This window comes from Ochotona curzoniae, unplaced genomic scaffold, assembly GCF_017591425.1.
Source record: "Ochotona curzoniae isolate NIBS_2020 unplaced genomic scaffold, NIBS_Ocur_1.0 contig_2235, whole genome shotgun sequence".
In the NCBI taxonomy this organism is placed as follows: domain Eukaryota; kingdom Metazoa; phylum Chordata; class Mammalia; order Lagomorpha; family Ochotonidae; genus Ochotona; species Ochotona curzoniae.
The window spans coordinates 711,845-733,843 of NW_024465384.1; the positions used below are offsets into that span (position 1 = coordinate 711,845).

The window sequence follows — 21,999 nt, forward strand, 5'->3', positions numbered from 1 at the left end:
GCTGCTGACCACCGGGCTTCACCTCTGGTCAGTGAACTCAGGACTTCAGTTCTCAGTTCTCTTTGCATTCCCAAGCAGTCTTCTCCCCTGCCATTATTGTAACAGACTAGAAGCCACTGCAGGAGAACTAGGATGGTTTGATAACTGCCTGTGTTGAGCTGGTCTTTCTTGTGGGGCTTTTGCCATCTGTTTTTCTAGCCTAACTCAGCATGAACAGTTGAAAGCCTGCCAGGGGACTGGAGCAGGAGCCTCCCCAGTGCTCCTCAGCGCAGGAGATGGCAAGGAAGTTGATATCCTGCGCATGCTCACCAAGGCCAAGGATGAATACACCAAGGTGAGTGCCTGCCCTTCCTTGTTGTCCACACTCCGATCCCACCGTGAGAGCACTGTCGTACAGACTGCCTGAGAGCTGTGCCGCATGCGGCTGTGTGAAAAATAAGATCGTGTTCGCTTTTTATAAAAGCGAGCACAGATGACTTGCTTTCAAACAGTTCCAAGGTAGCCTAGGAAGTCCATGGCCTTCCTGTAGCTCCCAGCATCCGTGGTCTCTGCTTTTGCTTGTGGTCTTTGAACTCCTACGCGGTCTTATTTAAAGTATGTAATTTAGTGTATGTATTGAAAGTAGCAACGAAGAAATATAGGAGCCTTTGTAATAGAACTCAACAAAAAACTGAACAAAACCCACATGAGGAAGACTCCTAAATAATTCTGAAGCATAAAAAATAGACGTGATCTCATGAAAATACATGCCCCGCTCTTGGACCAGGAGGTTCAACATAAAGCCCTTAGTTCTGTAAAGATCTGGGAGTTGAAGGTACTCCCCGAACAAATGCCACGGATTACTCTTGTCTCGTTTTCCTGGAGCCAGGCAAGTTGATTATAAGACTTGTGCAGGAAAGTCCTGGCAAAAGAAAGGAGGAGAAGAAAAAGGGAGGGGAGGCACATGAGAGGGAAGGTGAGACGGTGGGAGTGGGAAGCAAGAGTAAGCCCTACCTGATGTTACAACATTGACATCCAAACCTTCAAAATCAGGTGAGGGCTGGCATTTGACCTAGCCACCTGTTAGGACACCCCATTCCCACAGCAGAGTCCCTGGCTCCGCTTCCCAGCTCTAATTGGATCCCATCCTCCTGTAAGTACAGACCAGGAGGCAGCAGTGACATCCCAGAGTTGTATTCCTGCCACCAACATGGGAGACGTGACTTTGACCAGACCCAGCTCTGGCTAGGATAGGTGCCTGGGGAGTGAACCAGTCAATACAGAAATGTGGCTCTCACACACTCTCTCTCTATTGCTGAGTCTCAAAACAAAAACAATAAGTTTTCAAAGAGTGCAATCTCTTGTTTTTTGTTTTTTGTTTTGTTTTGTTTTGATGATGATGATGTTTACATTGTTGAACAGGCTGGGAAGGATCCAGGGTTAGGGATAAGTGGGTGTGGTCATTGTTTCCAAGTTTTCTATTTCTTCTTCTCATATCTGGGGGAAGGGGGAGATAAGGGGAGAAGCCACATCCAACCTCCCAACTGTCCCAGTACCAGAGATGGGAAATGACCACCTGATATTGACCAAGGGTCCCAGTGTAGTGCACACTCCAAAGGTTCTGCTCACGTGGTTGCAGTAGTTCTGAACCGCTGTCCATCTTGCCGATCTATGGATGAGGGAACACTTCCAATGCCCATTGGCTGACACAGTCAACCTTAGAGTCTGCATTTGCCCCAACTTTTGCTGTCATCATTTGGCTGGGGCAGTTGTCCAATTTGCTCTGTTCTCCTTCCTCTGCTGTGGTACCAGATGTCTTCTGCAGGCGCCAATGGACTTCTGTATCCTCCATGTGTATATGGACCTTCTATCTACTGCTCCATCTTTCCCAAAGAGGAGGATGAGTTTTGCAGGCAGGCCCAAGGACCCAAGCCAGGTGACTCAGGCCCCGCCAGACCACCGCCCCTGGGGCACATGAAACCAGCATCCACTTCTCAGGCAGGCCCAAGGACCTGGGTCAAGCGACCCAGGTCCTGCTGCATACTCCATCCCCAGGGCTCATGGACCCAGCACCTACCACTCAGAGTGGCATGGCTTGCCTCACCTCAGCATCCACCAGCAGGTGCTTCAACCTGGCTCTGTCCAGCCTGCCTCCAGTTCCAGTTCCTATTTGGTGGGTACTGCAGCCTAGTCCAGTCCAGCCAGCCCCAGTCCCGGGCCTAATGTAGACTGGCTGATGTTGTGGCCCTACCTGGCCTGGCCTGCACCCTGTCCTGGTTCTCAGATCTGCCAGTGAATGTTATTAACTGATCCATATGTATGCCTGTAGGTACTGTAATGGTCTGGGCTGCTCCTTTCCTTGGTTCTTGAGCTCACCTGCAGTGACTATGCCCTGACAAAGGAGTTCCCAAGCTCCTCTATCAGATCTCCTCCCAGTGACAATCTCACGCCCACTGTTGGGTCCTTGGCCCAGGTTGACTTTGCCCACTTGTTGTCCTGGCAGGAACAGTATCCTTGACAATTGGCCCATATGCCCTTTCCAGTTTTTACTATTGGGTGTTATAGCCCAGCCATACCTGTTCCTCACCCAGACATGGTTCTCACATGGTTAAGCAGGAACTGAGACCCAGCCCAGCCCATTCTACACCCACCCTGGCTCTCACACAGACTAGTGGGTAGCCCAGTCTGTCACTCCCCAGACCCAGTCTACATCCATGCTGAGGGGGCTGCAGCCATGTTAAGCCCAGCCCACTGCCCCCAGGCTGGCTCTCACGCTCATTGGTTGGAACCTCTCCCCACTGGGGCATCCCCTTAGCTCCCCAGCCAGGCCTGTTCGCAACCACAGATCTTGTGAGTGCCAGTGGAGATTGCAGTTTCACAGTGGTGAGCCCACATAGCCCGCTGACAGATTCTGTCCCAGACCTGGTCCTCTCACATGCTGATTAGTGTCATGGCGCAGCCTCACATTCCCCATTCCCTGTTCTGACTCTCACTGGTGGGTACTGTAATCTAGCCCTACCGTGTAGGCCCCCAGCCCTAGCTTTAATGTGTGTCAGCGAGTGAGATTTGGTGATGGTCGCTGCTAACTACCCCAACTCAGGTCTCCCATGCATGCTGGTGCTTCAGTCTGACCCTTAAAGATCATCCCATTCTTTACTCCAAACCGCTCGGTCTCAGCACCCTGTCTTACCTGCAAGTACAGTGGCCTTGCTTATGGAAGTCCCTCAGTAGCCATTCTTCACCTGAACATGAACCCTCAGGTTCCCGCTCACCCTCACTTGTGCCACACCCCAGATCCCTTGTAAGCCCCACCCCTAAGTCCCCGGAGCACACCCAAAACTTTGCCCGGTGCCATTGCTGCCTGATCTGGGGTTGCCCCTGCCACACCAGGCATGTGGGGTCAAGAGGCCCCACAGGCAGGCCCCATCCTGAGTGTCTCGCCCTCCACCACCCTGAGAATGATCTCTTTTAAAACAAAACAGTAAGAATCAATTATGTGGGTATAAAAGCACCTAATAAGACTGGTGGGACAGATGAGCAAGTACAGAATTAGACCCAGGTTATCTGAAATTTACAATATGATAAATGTGGCAGCCCCATATCAGGTGTTTGGATGGCATATTAAATAAATGGGGCAACTGGCAACCATTTGGAAAAATACATAATTGAATCTCTGCTTCATCCTAAATACAAGGATAAATTCCAAATGTGTTAGAACTTCAAATGTAAAAATAGAACCATTTAGAAGCCAGAAGAAAACGTATGTGAATCTCTTTGTAAATGAGGAAAAGAGAGACCTTCCTCCCTATGCCTTAAAAACCCAAAAGCAGCTAATTGAACTACATATTTTTTTAAATGATGTTGTAAGGTTTCAGAAAGCAAAAGCGGGCCAGCATAGTGCATTAAGCTGCTGCCAGCATCCCCTGTGAGTGTTGGTTCCATTCCTGGCTGTTCCACATCCAGTCTTGCTCCCTGCTAATGTGTCTTGAAAATGGATGAATAGTATAACCCAAGCTCCTGGACCCCTGGCACCATGTGGGAGGGCAGGGTGGGGTTCTAGACATCTGGCTTTGGGCTGACCTAGCTCCAACATTGGTTGCAACTGTTTGAGGAGTCAGCCAGTGGACGGAAGATCTCTCTCCCCCTCTCTCTCTGGAACTCTACCTTTCGGATAAATAGAACATAAAACACACACACATACATGCAAAATTAAAAGATTTAAAATTAAAATTTGCCCCAGGGCTAGCACTGTGGCAGAGTAGAAAGCAATTAAAGTTTCTGCCCGCAGCACCAACATCCCATTTGGGTGCCAGTTTGAGTCCTGGCTGCTACACTGCCAATCTCGCTCATTGCATGTATACTTGGGAAATCAGGAGATGGCCCAGCTCTGGCCTCTTGGGGAGGTTAGCCAGTGGATGGAGAACCAAACCGCCTACCGCCTTTCAAATCGATTAATCAATTTTAAAATACACACCTAAATGACAGGAAGCACTAATTTTCCTGTTGTATAAAGAACCCCTAAAAATTAAGAAATAAAGAAGTCACACTCTAGGTAGTCAGGCAAAAAAATAAGGGAAGAAGTAAATAAAAATTATAGTATTTGGAAACTGAAATAAATGTGTGTAATTTACTAAATATGACATATTACTTAGAAAAGCATTGTAGTGACTTCAAAATGTAGTATTTGAACCGAGCAATATTTTTTTTAAGATTTACTTATTTTTATTGGAAAAGCAGATTTACTGAGAGGAGAGACAGAAAGATTTTCCATCCATTGGTTCAGTCCCCAAAAGGCTGCAACAGTTGGAGCTGAGCCAATCCAAAGCCAGGAGCCAGGAGTTTCTTCCAGGTCTCCCATGTGGATGCAGAATTCCAAGGCTTTGGACCATCCTTCATGCTTTCCCAGGTCACAAACAGATTGATGGGTGGGAAGTTGAGCAGCCGGGGCACAGAAAGGTGCCCAAACAGGATCCCGGCACTTGCAGAGGGAGGTTTAACCAACTGAGCCATGGCACTGGGCTCTGAACTGAACAATATTAGTGAATTATAATTTAAGGACCAAACACTGCAAAGAAATTATAAATTTAATTCACTGGGTTTATTGTTACATAGTAATCTTGGCATTATAATTTTTCAGCTGTCATGGATATTAGAAATTATGGATGTAATAAAATTTGCAGTGTAAGAAACTAATCAGCTTCAACTGTATAAAGTTAGATACCAAGTGGAAACTATTTTGTGTTTTGTTTCTAAACTGTAGTAACATAACAACAGAAAAGTTACCTAATTCTTTCCTCTGAAAAGATTTAGAAAAGAAGTGGCAACCCAAGGCCCGGTGCAGTGGTCCTTTCGCAGCTTCATCCTTTGGGACCACTTGGGGAGTGAATCATCGGATCGGACGGAAGAACTTTCTGTCTCTCCTCCTCTCTGTATATCTGACTTTGCATTAAAAAATAATAATAAATCTTTAATTAAAAAAAAAATAAGTGGCAACCCAATAGCAATAAGTTCTTCAATCATATTACTTCTAAATATTATTTTCTCCTCAAAGACATCAGGAGCCTTTAAAGACGTTTCTGAATGCAAGTTTCCAATAATAAAATCCGTCTAGTGACATTATGTCGGAAAGGACGCTGGTAGCCAGCTTGCGAGGCCCCTGGCCAAAACATCCAACTGTAACGTCATCGAGAAGAGCAGAGTTGCTGGACTGCAGGTGGGATGTGCTTGTGCCCCCATGCAGTGTGCCCCAACGCGGTGCCACCTTGGAAGATTGTTGATCCTGAACCTGTTCAGCTGTTGAGCTCCAACTTTCCAGTTTCTAGAAAGTGAGACGAGATGGAGGAAAGGGGAAAACAGGCAGAAAAGCAAATTAAGGCATACCACAAGGAAGTAATCAGAGAAGTGCTGAATGCAATGGGACGTGGGGACGCTTGTCTGCGCGGCCACGTGCCTTCTGCCTTGGCTGCTGACTCCCCCTCCGCTAGGAGACTCTGCACATCTGGAGGTCAAAGAGCATCCTCCTTACTCATCTTACGTCTCTGGTCCCTTCAAAGAACTCAACGCATGGAGAGTGCTAGAGAGGGAATACGAATATGGGTGCTCCCTGCACCTCCATCACAGGCCCTGGACAGACGCCTTAACCAGATATCTTAGCCACCTGGCCAACCAGTGAAATAACTAATTACACCTTATTAATTGTGCTGTATCAAGCATGCTAAAGATGCATCTCTACAGAGTGACATTTCTGGGGCTGGAATTGTGGCACAGCGGGTTAAGCTGCCACTTGTCATGCCAGCATCTCATATTGGCAACACTGCTTCAAGACTTCTGGCCCAGCTCCCTGCAAATGTGCTGGAAATGAGCCTGCAGACGGAAGCACTCTCTCTTTCTCTTCTTTCTCTCTCTCTCTCTCTCTCTCTCTCTCTCTCTGTGTGTGTGTGTGTGTGTGTGTGTGTCTCCCCCTCTCTTTCTCTTTCCTCTCTCTGCCTTTCTATGAAATAAGTCATTTTAAAAAAAAAAATGAAGTTCTTGGAACTTACATCCTGTGAAGACAGCATCACAGTGATAAATAATAAATACAGATGCTATGCAGAAGCTATTTCCTTCATTGCCCGCACACACATTGTGTTATTTATATGTCTTCTGTACCCGGGAACGTTTTGGCCTCTCTGGTAGTTCCTACCCATTGTGGGCAGAGCCAGCTCTGAGGCGAGCCAAGAGCTCAGCAGTGATCACACCTCCGACCAGCAGCCTCGCCATCCAGACCCCTCTGTGTGAGCCATACGGGGTCCTTCCAGGGCCCCCGGAGCCACCCTTACAGCCCAGAAGCTGTAGCCCATTGTAAGCGTTCACCCTCATCCCCGGGCACACCATGCCCTCCTGCCTTACCTCTCCTGAGGGAATCCCCGAGCAGGCTGTCACCTTAGCATTATCCTGGCTCCTGCCCACCGCAAGTCTTCCCCACGTGGTCCCACACTTGCAGAATGTGCACCTTGCCTCTCCTCTTCCATGAACTCAGCTGACGGGTCATTACATTGCAGGACACACACACACTCCGAAACAAACACTGGCTCCGAAAACTTTACTTAGGCCTTTGTTTCATTCTATCCCTGCCACGGAATATCCCCCCCCCCCTTCCTTTTGCTTGCCCTTCAAAATCTGCCTCTCCCTCGTGGCTGCTTTTCACATGGAGTTTTCCCAGTTCTTTGGCAGCCAGTTGTTCTTTTCATGGAATCCCTCAGTTCATTTCTATTCCAAACTTACTTTATTCTTCCTCACTTACTACCTTTAAATCTTGCCTCTCCCACAGTCGTGTAAACTCAAAGAGACCAAAAAAAGTGTCATTCATCTTTATGCTATCATGGATTTGTTATTGAGCTGACATGAATGCAGATGCTTAATTGCTGTATGCACTTGTCTATAAAATCCAAGTACATGTTGTTGTGAGCACAATGTCATTTGTTCTGATTGAGGGATTAAATAAGAGAAGACATGGTTCCTTGTACTGTAAAGAGCCAGTTGGTGTAATGTAGCCTTCTGAAGTACCTGCACACGCCTTTTCGCGTCTCAGTCCTTCCTCGGTTGTCATTGCCTGCTCTCTGAGGCCCTGGGCACTTCAAGACTTCCATCAAATGGTCTCAGGAACCAGTTTTGCTCCTTGGAAGTGCCTGCATGCTTTGCTTGGTTCTCATGTCCTGCGCCATCCTCGCTTCTCAAAATGGGGTCAGTCTTCCAAGGCCCTTTTCTAATGCCCTTTCCACCACATCACGACTGGTCTCCCACACAGGCCTTTCAGAAAATTTAGAAGTCATGGCTAAAGTGGATCTGAGATGCGCCAAAGAGGGGGAATGGAAAGAGAGTAAAAAAGAAAGTAAGATTTCTCCTCAGAAATTTTGGTCTAGAATAGGGAGAACTCCATCATTGGAAATGTCTAAGAAAGAAGTGAGTAATTACCAGGAATTGTAATGAAGGAATTTCATTGGAAAACTTCGGGTTTTTGATCATTTTTGAAAGGTTAATTTATTTATTTGGACATCGGAGTTACAGACATAAACAGAGAAAGAAGTCTTCTACCTACTGGTCCACTCTTCAGATGGCTCCAACAGCCTGTACTGGGCCGTGCTGAAACCAGGAGCTTCTTCCAGATCTCCCATGTGGGTGTCAGGGCCAAATATTTCACCCATCTTCTGCTGCTTTTCCCAGGGCATTAGCAGGGAGCTGGATGGGAAGTGGAGCAGCAAGGACAGAAACCAATGCCCATATGGAATGCTGGCATTGTAAGCAGTGGCCTTACCCGCCATGTCTCAATGCTTGCGCCTTTTTAAAAGAATTTTTAAAATGCATTGGTTTTTTTTTAAATATAACATTTAGAGGACAGCCAACGAAAGACAAGTGATCATGCGTCAAATTAAAAAGCATCTATCACCCTTGCAGAATGACAGAGAAGAGAGACAGAACGTGGTCTTCTGTGCACTAATTCACTCCCCCATTTTGGTCACAACAGCCAGGATTGGGCCAGGCTAAAGCCAGGAGCTCAGAACTTCAGCCGGGTCTCCCACATAAATGACAAGGACCCCAGCACTTGGGCCATCTTGTGATGCTTTCTTGGGTGCCGGAGCTGGGAGCTGCTGGAATGAAACAGAACTCAAGCACATGTTCTCAAGTGGGATGCCAGTGTGGCAGGCGGCAGCTTCATCCCCTGTGCCACACACCAGCCTCTGGAGTGGATTTCCTTGTTTCTTTCCAACTCTAGAGTTGCTGTTATTTGTTTCCTTAAATTGTTTTCCATTTTTAATTAAAAAATAAAAAGTTTATGATGTACAATGATGCATTACATTGTAGCATGCCTGAATCAAGCAAATCCACTTGTTATTTCAAATATTTATTTTTTTATAAGAACACTTAAAATGTACTCTTCCAACTTCCAGATGCACAGCATCCTGTTATTCACTGTGGTCGCCATGATGTACAGTAGCTCTCCGGACACTTGGTACCCTCTGACCAACATCCCCAGGCCCCTCTCTCCCAGCCCCTCATCACCACCTTCCTCCTCTGTGCTCCTATGAGTTTCACCTTTTTAGATTCCACGCCTCAGTTAAGACCATGTGGTATTTGTCTGTCAGTGCCTGGCTTATTTCACCTAGTGTCCGCCAGGTTTATCCATGTTGTCAAAAATGACAGCGTTTTCTTCTCTGTAAAGGCTGGATAGCGCTGGATTGTGTATATACACGCATTTGCTTTATCCTTTCATCAGCTAATGCACACTTAAATTGATTCCAAGTTTTAGTTATTATGAGTAATGCTGCAAAGACCACGGGAATGCAGATTCGTCTGTGACAGACTGACTGAGGTCCTTTGGGACCTACACGCTGTAATGGAATCGAGGACCGTTCGGTGACTCTGTTTCCCACTGTGAGCATAGGACTTGCCTTCCCACCACCAGCGCACCAGAATGCCCTCTCTCTGCATCCTCAGCCCTGTCCTTTTGGTGTGGACATCCTCATGTGCACGAGATGGTGTTTCAAGGTTTTTTAAATTTTTTTTGAAGATTTATTTTTTTATTGGAAAGTCAGATTGACAGAGAAAAGGAAATAAAGAGAGAAAGATCTTCCACTCCTCAAATAGCCACAACAGCAGGAGCTGAGCCAATCCGAAGCCAGGAGCCTCCTCTGGGTCTCCTACATGGGTACAGGGTCCCAAGGCTTCGGGCCATCTGCATTGCTGTCCCAAGCCACAAACAGGGAGCTGGATGGGAAGTGGAGCAGCCAGGACACAAACTGACACCCATATGGGATCCCAGCATGTGCTGAGCGAAGACCCTATCCACTAGGCTACTGTGCTGGGCCCTATTTCAAAGCTTCGATTCACACTTCCCCGATGATTAGTGATTTGGGGAATTTTTATGGATCATTTGGCTACTTGAGCACCTTTTGACCAATGCCTGTTCAACTCCACTAATTTTTAAAATCAGGTTGTTTTCCTACTGATCCTTGTGGTGTATTTGGAGTATTAATCCCCTGTCAGGTGCATGTCTGCGAATGTCTTTCCCCACTTCATAGGCTGTCTTGTGTTATTAGTTCTTTCTTTGCTGTGCAGATGTTTTTTGGGTTGATGTAATCCTATTTGTCTGCTGTGGCTTTGCCCACCTGTCCTTGGAGATTCATGCTCAAAAACTTAAGTGCCAAGATCAGTGGCATGAACCTCTCCTCTGTTTTTCTCTGGTGGTTTTACAGCTTCAAGACTTTAAAAAAAAAAAAACTGATTGATTGATTGAAGATGTAAATGACAAAGCAACAAGGTGGGGGAGGAAGAGAGAGGAGAATCTTCATCCGCTGGTTCACATCCTGTGTGGCAGGTGTAGCCAAGGGTGGGCCAGGTAGAAGCCAGGAACTCCATTCCCAGTCTCCCACACGGACAACGGGTGCTCAGGAAGTCGGACTATCATCCACCGCCCTGCCAGGCGCATTGTCAGGGAGCCGGCTCGGGAGTGGAAGGGCTGGGACTTGAACTGTCGCTCAGGTATGGAATTCTAGCATTACTAGCGGTGGCTTGCTCACTGCATCACGACACTGACCCCACCCCAAGTCTTAACATTTAACCGTGCTTAGAATTCTTAAATTTATGAAATTCCCAAGAAGTAACAAGAGAACAAATTCTGAGCTATAGGTCTGTGATGCTGGTTTAGTCGAATGACTGCACATGCAGCTTTATGCAGGAAGTGAATAAAATGGCCTGAAAAAAAAAAATGTTGTTGGGGGGAGGCAGTATTTTGTGCTTTCTCCTCTGAGAAACAAGTTGGATTAACTGTCAGTTTGCACTTCATCATCTTTTACCTGCTCCCAATCCAGTTTCTAGTTGAGATGCAAATGGACAACAAAATGACTCGAGCTCAAAAAGAGGGACCCAGGGCCGGAACTGTGTCACTGGGCTCAGCGTTCAGAAGGGAGTGCTTTATAGCTTGTGGTTGAAGACAACACTTAGATGCTTACTCAGACGCTTCTATTCTAGTTCTAGCTGCGACTTATGAAAGAAAGTATTAAGTCTTTTGCATTCAGTGAGACAAATCTAACAAGCGTGAAAGATAAAAAGAAGGAGTAGATATTTGGCCTAGCGGTCAACATGCCGGTTAGGATACGAGCATGCCACATCAATTAGTTGGATTTGATCTCCAGCCTCTGATTGCCGCTTCCTGCCAGTCCGCACCTTGGGAGGCAGTGGGGGTGCCTATGAGGGAGACTGAGTTCCCCTGACCAGTAAAAGGATGGCATCCTCCCATAGGTGACAGCGTGAATGGATCTGGAGGGTATGAAGGTGAATGAAGTGACCCAGACACAGAAGGGCAAATATTACATCTCACTTCGTGTGGAATCTAAAAAAAGTTAACCTGGAAGACATAGAGTCGAGCCATGCTTATCAGAGACAGGGGAGAGGAGGTGGGAGGAGCCTAAGGAAGTTTGGCCAATGGTTCGAAGTTACAGTTGGGAGAAGTGAGGCTGGTATTCTGTTACGTAGAAGAGAGGAGTGCAGTTAGCATTAATGGGTTATAAATTCCAAAATAGCTGTAACAGATTTTTGAATGCCCTTGCTACAAAGAAATGATAAAAGTAAGCATGATGGATATTCTGATTATCCTGATCTAATCATTATGTGCATCAAAACATTATATTTCCATAAATATATCCAATTATTATGAGTCAGTTAAAAAGAAAAATGGAAAAATAAAACCATGAATATTTCTGCCCAGCCCTGGCTGCTCTGTTTCCCATCCAACCCCCTGCTAACAGCTTGAGAGAGCAGAAGAAGATGGTCTGAGTACTTGGGCCCTGCCACCTGCTTGGGAGAACCAGCAGGAGCTCCAGCCTCCTGGCCTGCTTCAGCCTCATCCAGCCCCTGCTGCTGTGGCTGTTTAGCAAGTGAACTATCAGATGGAAAATGTCTGTCTTTTGTCTCTCCACCATTGCCCTCAATCTTTCTTTCCCTTTCAAATAAATAAATAAATCTTTAAAAAAAAAAAAAAAAAGGCCCAGTATGCAGCATGATGGCTCAGTGGCTAACTCCTCATCTCGCAAGCACCAGCATCCCATATGGGTGCCAGTTTGTGTCCTGGCTTTAGAGGATGACCCAGAGCCTTGGGACCCTGCACCCACGTGGGAGGCTCGGAAGAAGCTCCTGATTCAAGGCTTCTTCAGATTGGTGAGCACTGGCCATTGCAGCTACTTGAGGAGTGGACTGGCAGATAGAAGATCTTTCTTTCTGTCTCTCCTTCTGTCTGTAAATCTGTCTTTCCAATAAAAATAAATAAATCTTTTTTGTTTGTTTGTTTGTTTGTTTATAAGCGTGCCTCCACTTTGTTTTAGCAACAGGTGGAAGTCACGGGCTTTCCGTGCTCACATTCTGATAGGATTGCATCTTAAGGCTGAATTCTTGCATCATCTTGGTCATCATCTTGGAGCCCATGCAGCCATGCTGATAACCACTGAAGAACCGGCACTAATATTTTATGATTTATAGTCATTTCACAACCTACTTAATGCTAGTGCGAAAAAATTAGACTATTAACAGAATTCATGCAAGAAAATCTTTTTGGCTAACCATACAAACCTACACGGTGGTGGTAGGTCCCTCACTCCTGTGTCCTTGGATTAAAAAGCTCAGCTCAGAGCTGGCATGGCCGTATGGTGAGCTAATCTGCCTGCAGTGCTGACACCCCACATGTGCATCAGTTCTAGTCCCCATTCCTCCGCTTCTGATCCAGCGCCCTTCTGGTGGCCTAAGAAAGCAGCAGAGGTGGGCCCAAGGTCTTGGGACCATGAACCCACATGGAAGAATCACAGAGGGCTCTTAGCTCCTGGCTGCAGATCAGCCCAGCTCTGGCCATTGCAGCCATTTGGAGAGTGAACCAGTGAGTGTAGGAGCACTCTCTCTTGCTCACTCACTCTTTCTCTCTCCTCCCTTTCTCTATAACTGTGACTTCCAAGTAAAAATATTTTTAAAAAAATCCTAGCAACTGTAAAACACACACTGGAAACCTTGGGTTCAATGTCAGGTATGTACAAAATGTTTTCTGGCTCAAGGTCTTGACTATATTGTTGAAACTCACAGTGCTTTAAAGAACCCCCATTGTAAGGTTCATGGAAGTGGAATAAAGTTTATTTTGGTGCAAAAAAAAATGTTTGCAATCCAGGTATAGGAGGTGTCTTCAAAATGGTCATGGGAAATCGCATTGATTGCAAAAAAATTTTTACACTTAAGTAATCATTTCTTTTTAGAAATGTAGAGTTACAGAGGGAAATAGAGAGGAAGAGAACAGAGGGAGAGAGATCAGTCCTCCAGTTGCTGCCTCACTCTCCAGATGGCCACAATGTCCAGTAGCCAGGAACCAGGAGTTTCCTCCGGGTCTCCCATGTGCATACAGGGGTTCAAGGACTGGAGCCATCCTTCGCTGCTTTCCCAGGCACATTAGCAGGAGCTGGATCAGAAATGGAGCAGCGAGGACTCGAACCTGTACCCAAATGGGATGCTGGTGCTGCAGATTGTAGCTTCCACCTGCTGTGATGCAGTGCCAGCCTCTAAGGTTAACCTTTGTCAGTATATGTTCCCCTAAGTTTTCAAAGCCCCCTCATGATGGAGAAAGCAGCGGCATTGTTTCACTGGAAGCAGCAAAGCAGACACCCAGTGTTGCTGCTTTTTCTGGTCTCAAGCCCACTGTGTTAGCAATTGCATGGTTGGTTAGATTAATGTGTGATAATGAGTCGGCATTTGAAATGATGAGGCTTGTCTCTTGTCTCTTTCTCTATGAAATTCTAATTTGTGTCGAGTGTCTCCGAACACTCAGCTTTGAATGATGCTGTTTATGCACGGAGTCATTTATTAAATAAAGATGATGTCAGTAATTTTTAAATCAGTGGTTTGAGTCAGCCTTACTTTCTGGTTTGTAGACCAAAAAGGTTCCGCGGCTTTGATGAAATACACTCAGCGGCTCTTCAGTGTTAAGTCAGCTGCTAATGCAGGGAAAAACCCAACTGGAGGCCAGACGTGTTATTTAAGAAATTGTTTCTTTAATTATGTTATCATTGAAAAACATTAGATTAAATATTTTTAAACTGTTGCCTAAGAATATAAATAGCCTTTCAATTACCCACATTTCTGAGTGTTTCTAGGTCAGGCTGATGTCGGTGGTAATATTTTGCAGCACTGAATTGTACAGCTGAGGGAGAATTGAATTTGACTTACACTCAAAAACAGCTCTTGTCAGAGACATAGAAGGGATTTTTCGCTTTCCGTGAAAATCTGTTCCAAAAACCAGTCACCTGCTAATTAGATAACAAGCAAGAAAATGTGTTATTTTTAAAAGACTAAAAGCTTTTTTAACACCAAAAACTGAGCTGTGTTTTTTTTTCTCCATTTCAGTGTAAAACCTGTTCTGAACCGAAACAGATAACCAGTTCATCTGCCATCTATGACAACCCCAACCTCATCAAACCAATCCCAGTGAAGCCCAGTGAACACCAACAGCGCATCCCTCAGCCCAGTCAGGTACTGGGTCCTGTGCTCACATCACACCTACCCTGGGACTCTCAGAGCCTTAGCCCGTGTACCTGGGGGGCCAGACCTGGCACTGCCCGACGGAAGAGGAGTCCCACGTTGCCTGCCCTGCCAGGACAGTGCCAGAGGATCACAGCTGGTAGTCGCTACATTCGGTCCCCGTCCTTTGTGGAGCTGAACGGGACAGGGGCTCACGTATTAGCAGCTATAACAGATGATTGCTAGCGCCATCAGGGCCAACAGGCACGTTGCCCTTGGGTTCACTTTGTCCTGGCCACTGGTCTCCCAGTCGGGGACGCACAGCCAGGGCAGCACACGTTCTGGCACCTCCTTCCTGCTGGCCATGGTGTGGCCCTGAGGGGACAGCTGCTGTCAGTCTGAGGCAGTGACTTCAAAATCTCCCATTTGGACTTGGTGACTTTACACTGCATTTGCAACCCAGAATGTTCTTCAGGGTAGTACAGCAGGAGCAAGGGTTGGCCACTGCAGTGCCGTTAGTGACTACGCATTTAATCCACGTGGGCCATGTTCCCATGTTGTCCCTCACCAAAGGGCTCATGAAGGAATCGATCGAAATCAATTGTGAAAGCGAACGCAAAGCCAACAGACATCAAGTTAGCTCATGCAAGTCTGGTATTGAATTAAAAAAAAAAAAAAGAAAGGCTTTTCCGGCTTCTTTTAGCGTTCTCTGTATTGTTGGCTTTTTATAAAAATGTTCTTTATATTTTAGTAGAAAAACCAGGCACTGCTGACTTCTGCATGATGCACGTGTGGCGGTGCAGGTGGCATCCGGAAGAGGGAGAAGGGCCTGGCACAGTGCAGGAAAGGAGTAGCTCTGTAGTCGGCCGGGCTGCTGTGTGTGGGATGTAGCTGGTGATGTTTGAAAAGCTACGGGAATGTCCTCGGGACAAACAAGTTAGATATTACGCGCCAAGCTGCCAGGAGCTCAGAGGCTATGCCCATGGGTTCTCAGAACATTCTTACACCTTTGAGGGTTAGACAGGCTTCCTGTTGGAGAGATTGTGAGCCTCCTAGGACTGCAGTCTCCCCACCAGGAGCAGACGCTGGGCCACCGGCGGTAGATGCTGCCCACATCCCCCCCGGCAGTGGCGTGGGGTATCTGTGGGAGGAGAGGGCTGTGCAGACTGTCGTTTTGCAAAGGAAGAGGCTGCAGACTCTGAAGCCGTAAGCCTCCCTCTCTTCTCCATCAATTCTTTGTAAATAGCAAAGTCACCGACGAGCTGTGTTCCCTCTCCTCCCCTCCTCTCCCCTCACCTGTACAAGGATCCATGTTTAGATCTTTCGTTTTTTTCTTCCAGACCTTAGATCCTGAACCCCAACACCTATCCTTGACTGCTCTGTTTGGGAAGCAGGACAGAGCCCCGAGTTCAGAAACCGTGGAGCAGACCCAGCACAAGAAGCTTCCAGGGAGGCCAGGGGTCGCACGCTCCCTGTCCTACGAGGGGCCCAAAAGGCACTCGCCCACCGTGGAGAAGCAGCTGTGTCCAGCCATTCAGAAACTCATGGTCAGGGGCGCGGACCTCCACCCGTGGGCGGAGCTGCCCGAGAGCCGGCCCTGTCAAGAGGGCAACCCCCACCTGGCTGTCCCACCAGGCTCTCTGCGGGACCCTGGGGCTCCTCCTACTCCACAGAGTGCTTCCAGAACTCAGAGCCTGCTGGAGAAGTTGCACAGTGCCCCGGGGGCCGCTGACAAGTGTGACCCTGGTCCCACAGCCCCCGCTCCCACCCCCACCGCAGCGGGCTCTGTGACCCCGAGTTGCAGCCGGACTGTCACCGCGGCAGCCGAGAGCATGGCTCAGCCGCAGCTGGACCATGTCAATGGCACTCTCGCGCCTCCCACACCAGGCCCTCCAGCTCGTGGGAAAGAACGGGCCATGCTCCCTGGACCAGCGCAGCCCCCATGTAGCATCCCTGCCGGAAGCCCCCGGGTGGTGGCACCGCAGGAGTTACTGAGGAAGCTGCGGGCCATACAGCAGGAGCAGCAGCTGCCTGTGTCCACGCGGCCAGCCCTGGCAGCCAAGTTTCCTGCGGCAGCTCAGGGCCCTCAGACAGGGAAGCCCCTGGAGTCCTGGATCAACAAGACGTCAGCCAGCGGAGAAAAGCAGGCTCCTTTTTTTCAGGTAAATATTAACCAAGGACAAAAAAAAAAAAAAAAAAAAAGAAGCAAGGTGGCACAATGATGCACTGATGCCGGGAAATGTCCTTGTTTATTACACAGGCAGGTGTGTCCTTAAGGCTTCTTCCCAGTTGCACGCGATAGCTGGGACTGGGCTGGCCAGAGCAGAGAGCTGAGTGGCATGGGCCCAACTCCGTGAGCCATCACCTACTGCCTCCCGGGGCGTCAGCAGACAGGAGCAGGGGCCTCTACTCAAACCCAGGCGCTCCCAAGTGGGGCACCCATGCCAGCCTCCAGGCCAAACTCTTGCTCCTGCAGTAAAATTTAGACTGCCCTAAGGTGCCTTCGGAACCACATGTCGCACACGTTTCTGTTGAGCTCAGGAGAGCCCCCATCGGCCTTGACTTTCTGCCTTGGGGAAGGATGGTCACGTTGCTTAGCAATCTGGGAGCTGCCCAAAGCCATAGCCTGCAGGCCGTCGGAGAGTGTATTTGTGGCCTTGTGGCTTCCCTGGCGTTCCCAAGTCTGAAGAGCAGTGTGCACGTGGCAAACAGCCTGAGCTGTGACACTGGGAACGTGGTGGCTCTGCTTTGAAGTCGTCCTGGGAGACAGCAGACATCTGCCACCTTGTTTCCTCCATCCACAGAGATGGCCTTTTATTCACTGACTGAGTAAATATTTTGAGCACTTCCTGCAGGCCAGGCATTGTGCTGTACCATGATGCAGAAAATCCCCTCCCCGCGCACGGCCAGCCGGCGGGGAGGTTCCTGAAGGAAGCCGGGAAACCCAAGAACGCCTCCCTGGCCCAGCCGCATGCGTGTTTGGCCTGGGTATCAGTACAGCTTCATTAAGATCAGGAGAGGGGGCTCGTGCCCCCCACCTCCCCTCCCTGTGCACAGGCAGCCGGAGAGGAACGACACTGTCTGTTTTTAAATTCTGCCCTTTGGGGCAAAGGATGGTCCGTGTCCAGCAAGACCCTGGGCCAGCAGGGCAACGGCAAGTGATGCCAGCCCGGCCCACGGGCAGCACCTGCCATCTGGCTTAGAATGGCTTCCCCTTTGGACTGGCGTCTCCATCAACCATACCTCGAGTTTCACAATTAGGAAGTGCTCCCCAGTTAACTTCATAGGAAGCATTCTTGCCACGTCCCTCGCAACCCTTGGAAATCTTGCCTCCCGACAGGCTGTGCAAATCCATGAGAAACGAGGCCTTGAGTCAAGAGCACCCTCCCTTGTTTGTGAGTCTTGAATCTGGAACTCGGCCTCATCCTCTCCAGGGAACTGTGTGCCCTCTTGAAGAGTCATTTTTTTTTCTTTTTTTTTTCCCCCCTTTCCTGTTAGAAAGTTGGGGTTAATAGTTTAACTTAAATTTCTGCATGCATAATTCTCTTTCCCAGCACTCAGAAATGTCAAGAGCCAAGTAAGGCAAGTGTACATTTTTGCAGCCCACACTCTGCTCCTGTCGCCGCTGCCACTTCTCCCCGGAGCATTCACTCTGTTCGTACCTCCCCCTCACCATGGCAGCCAGGACCACGGCAGGTGCAGCTCCTCCCGGGAGCCTGGATGCTGCCGGCCCTCGGGACCCTCGGGGCCCCTGGTGGCAGGCCCTCTGGGGATCTGAGGAGGCAGGTTGACAGCAGTGGTCCCTGGGTTAGAACCAGCCCCATGGGAGCCCGCATCCCGGAGGCAGTCACGGGAGAGCTTATTCTTAAGACTGTCAGCCAGACAGATGTGTCCCCTGCACTGCCGTGCCATGTCGGTCCTGTCCCCACTCCTAAGCCTGGAGATGTGGGGGTGCCAGCCAGCCCCATCGGAAAAAGGACAGAACAGGGGAGGAGCAGAGGAAGAGCAGGGCTTGTCTCACAGCCGTGCCTGCCTGGGTACAGTTGGCAGGTGCCCTTCCCCACCCCGGCAGGCCTTAGTGCCTGCTCACCCAGCACTGATGGGAGCGACAGCAGAAAATGCCACGCGAAGTCCTTGGGCTCCCAGGGGGCTTGGGGGGATGAGCGTTCCATGCGGGGTGGAGCAGGGGACAGTGCACCCGAAAGTGAGCTGCCCCCTTAGTCCCCTTGTGCAGAGCCACTCTTTACCACAAGCTTTGTGTGTGTGTGTGTGTGTGTCATCAGCAGGTCGCCTCGCCTCCGCACAGTCCTGCCGCCGTGCCGCCTGCCCTGCTCCTGGCCCCCACGGTGTTCACACACTGCACCTCCACCCCGCCCAAGGAGAGGGACAATAGGCTCTTGGCCCTGGGAGGCCCCGACCCGCCTGCCACGTCCAGCGGCCTCCTGGTTCCCCTGCAGAATCCAGAGCCCCTGGTGAGCTCCAGCAGCCCGCTCACCAAGCTACAACTTCAGGAGGCTCTGCTGTACCTCATTCAGGTAAGGGGCGTGTCCCTTGCTGCTCCTGGTTGTAACTGACTGTGAGCTTCAGGCCACTGGCCACCAAGCTGGTCCTCACCACGCAGTTGGGTGGAGCTGCACAGCCTCCCCGGCCTCACAGCCTGGTCAGCAAAATGCTACCCAGGGTGCAGCTGGCTGGGCTGTGCATGCCTCAACTCTGCAAGGAGCAGGTGGCTTGGAGGGCTGTCAGCTGTCAGGAGACGGTTGCAGTCACCATGAGGAACAGGAGCCACAAGTGTCCCCGGTCAACCAAAGTCATAGTCAGGTGACAGGCTGCTCAGCAGCGTCCCAGCAGACTGACGGTAGGAAACAAGTAGAGAAGCAGGGCACGCTGTGACTGCCCAAAGCAGGTTTTCCAGATGTTGTAGCCTGCTCATCAGGATGGGTTGGGCTGAAGATGGTGCCTGAGTCGGCTGCCCTGGTCTCTGACAGCTGTGGCAACAACAGCTGCACTTAGGTCAGCTCTGTGCCACACATGGTCTGCTGTGCCTCGCTGCACCCCATTTCCCAATGGCACACGGCGACCAGCCACCAGCAAATGAGGATGGCAGAATGGCATCCCTGGGGGTTCCTGCTAGCACACTGCCCTGGGTGCGTCCTCACAGAACATGCCCCAGATAAGCCATGGGCCTCACCTATGGCGCACGGACTTCGGAGCCCTTGGCTGGCATAGTCCAGGGACTTTCTGAGAGCTGGGTTTTAGGACAGTGTTGGGGATCCTTGCCAAAGCCCTGCAGCACCAGGGTGAGCTGGCCAGGGCTCACCCTTTACCGCGTTGGTGGGCTCAGGGTGCGAGTGAAGTGATCCAGCAAGGAAAAATGGATATTGCATGATCATACTTGCATTATGTCTGAGTCACCTTCACCTGTTGGTGTGGAAGGGGACAAACTGCGAAGAAGGGACAAAAGAAACCACGGCTGAGCCCGTGAGCCCCTCTCCCGTGGCTCCAGCCAGGCACGAGAGCCCATCCGGCCTCCCAGGAGGAGCAGCACTGAGGCTCTGGCGTCCTGCGCGTGAAATCCCAGCCAGGGCCTAAACACAACACACACACTGGGGCCGACCACACGCCTCCCAGCTGCTGACCCAGGTCACTTCCTCCGGCTCTACCTGCCTGCCAACAGCATGGCCTGCGGAGCCCCGGGCCTGGACAGCCCGGTGTGTGTAGCAAGCACTTACACTTACACACACACACACACTCACCCAGGAACACAGCCGGCTCTGCCAGGCCTGGCCTTCAGCATATGGCAGCCGCCCCATGCAGACGCGAGGGCAGGATGGTACTCCCATCTCTTGGCACCTGCCATCAGTCGCCGGCCATCAGTTGCATCCCCTCAGATCTCTTCATTTTGTTTTCCAGAACGATGACAACTTCTTAAATATAATCTACGAAGCCTATCTCTTCAGCATGACACAGGCGGCCATGAAAAAAGCTGCGTGAAGCCCAGCGCCCTGAAGATTTGGGGCTCCCCAGCACCTTGCAGAACGCCAGCGTGGCGTGCTTGCCGTGAAGTAGTGACGCCTTTTGTAGACAAGTATGTGTAAAATAAACTTTTTTTTTCCTACAGTCAAGTGTTTTGTTTTGTTTTTGTATCTTAAAACTGCAGCCTTCAGTACACCTGGTACCCAGAATTGAGTGGGTAGAGAAGGAATCCTTTGCCAGGTCACGCCGTAAATGCTGAGCTGCGATTGTTTTGTTTTGTTTTGTTTTTTTCTTGCGTGTGCGGGGCCATTTTTAGAAGCACCGGCCTCTCCGTGGGAAGGGCTGTTCTGAGGCTGTTGGCTCGCTGCTCGCCAGCCCCTGATTGGCAAGGAGGCTGAGCGCCTGATGCCGCGCGCGCTGACCGCCAGGTGGCAGCCTCGCCCCGCCCGTGGACCTCCCCAGCCTCCGTGCACCGCTGGGAGGTGATAATGATGGCTTTCTGTTACCAGGCAAAGTAAACCTTTGATTTGTTAAGGGGAAAAAAAAGAGAGTTGGCGTGTGTTTTCCCCAGTGCTCTGTAAGGAAGCGATTCCCGAAGGTATTTATAGCCAGTTTCTAGACCTTGAGGAACGCGGTTCCAGGAGGTGACAGGCCCCCCCCAAGCTTCCTTCCTCCGGTGCCCGCAGTGTCGCCATCAACTCCACGTGTGGAGGGAGACCCGTGCCTGGTCCCTGAGAAGAGGCGGGCGTTCCCGGAGCCCTGCAGCAGGCTGAAGGTTACACACACAGCCACGGGGAGCTTCGCCTGGGAAGCAGCCTGTAGAGCCCGGTAAGTGATCCAGAGCCCAGAGCACACACCGGGCATCCCTCCTGCTGAGGTTTATGAGCAGGAGAGCTTTGCACTTGTCCAGTCTTATTTTGATCCTTGCGTCACGAAAAGAACTTCAGAAGGGCAAGCACAGTAGCATAGCGTACTAATTATCTGATCTGTGGTGTCAGTGTCCCATATGGGCGCCAGTTCAAGTCCCAGCTGCTCCACTTCCCATCCAGCTCTGCTTGTGGCCTGGGAGGGCAGTGGAGGGTAGACCAAAGCCTTGGGACCCTGCACCCACGTGGGAGACACAGAAGAGGCTCCTGGCTCCTGGCTTTGGATCAGCTCAGCTCTGGCTGTTAGCAACCATTTGGAGAGTGAACCAGTGAATGGAAAAACCTCTCTTTCTGGCTTTCCTTCTCTTTCTGTAAAAATCTGCCTTTCAAAAAAAACAACGTATTTAAAAAAAAAAAAGATGCTTAGCTCACTGCTCAGCAGAGTTGATGCTGTCTGGTAGGCCCTAGAGGAGGGCATGGGAACACAGCAAGTTGCCTGGCAGGTTCAGATCCCTACGCTCAGGCTCTAAGCCTTAGGTTCCCTGCAGCTGCCCGGGGTTTACCAGAAGGCTGCCTGCCTGCTCTCCTGCAGGCCGTTCCCTTACTGGTGGGAAGAGGAAGGAGGGAAAGGAACGGACTCCACTGAACCCTCGCT

General features: G+C 49.8%; 1 protein-coding gene across 2 annotated transcripts in view; it reads left to right on the top strand.

Moving 5' to 3' along the window:
- DCP1B (decapping mRNA 1B) overlaps window positions 1–20,622 on the top strand; it is a 51,029-nt gene extending 30,407 nt beyond the window's left edge. The window contains exons 5-9 of one of the 2 annotated variants that reach the window (XM_040972181.1): window positions 199–334; window positions 14,389–14,514; window positions 15,843–16,668; window positions 18,859–19,037; window positions 20,416–20,622. In XM_040972181.1, the coding sequence (XP_040828115.1) occupies window positions 199–334; window positions 14,389–14,514; window positions 15,843–16,668; window positions 18,859–19,037; window positions 20,416–20,496 (1,348 nt within the window). In that variant the 3' untranslated portion in view covers window positions 20,497–20,622. Of the gene's footprint in view, window positions 1–198; window positions 335–14,388; window positions 14,515–15,842; window positions 16,669–18,788; window positions 19,038–20,415 lie in introns of both variants that reach the window. The other variant, XM_040972180.1, reaches the window with a different exon arrangement.
- The last annotated feature ends 1,377 nt before the right edge of the window (window positions 20,623–21,999 follow it).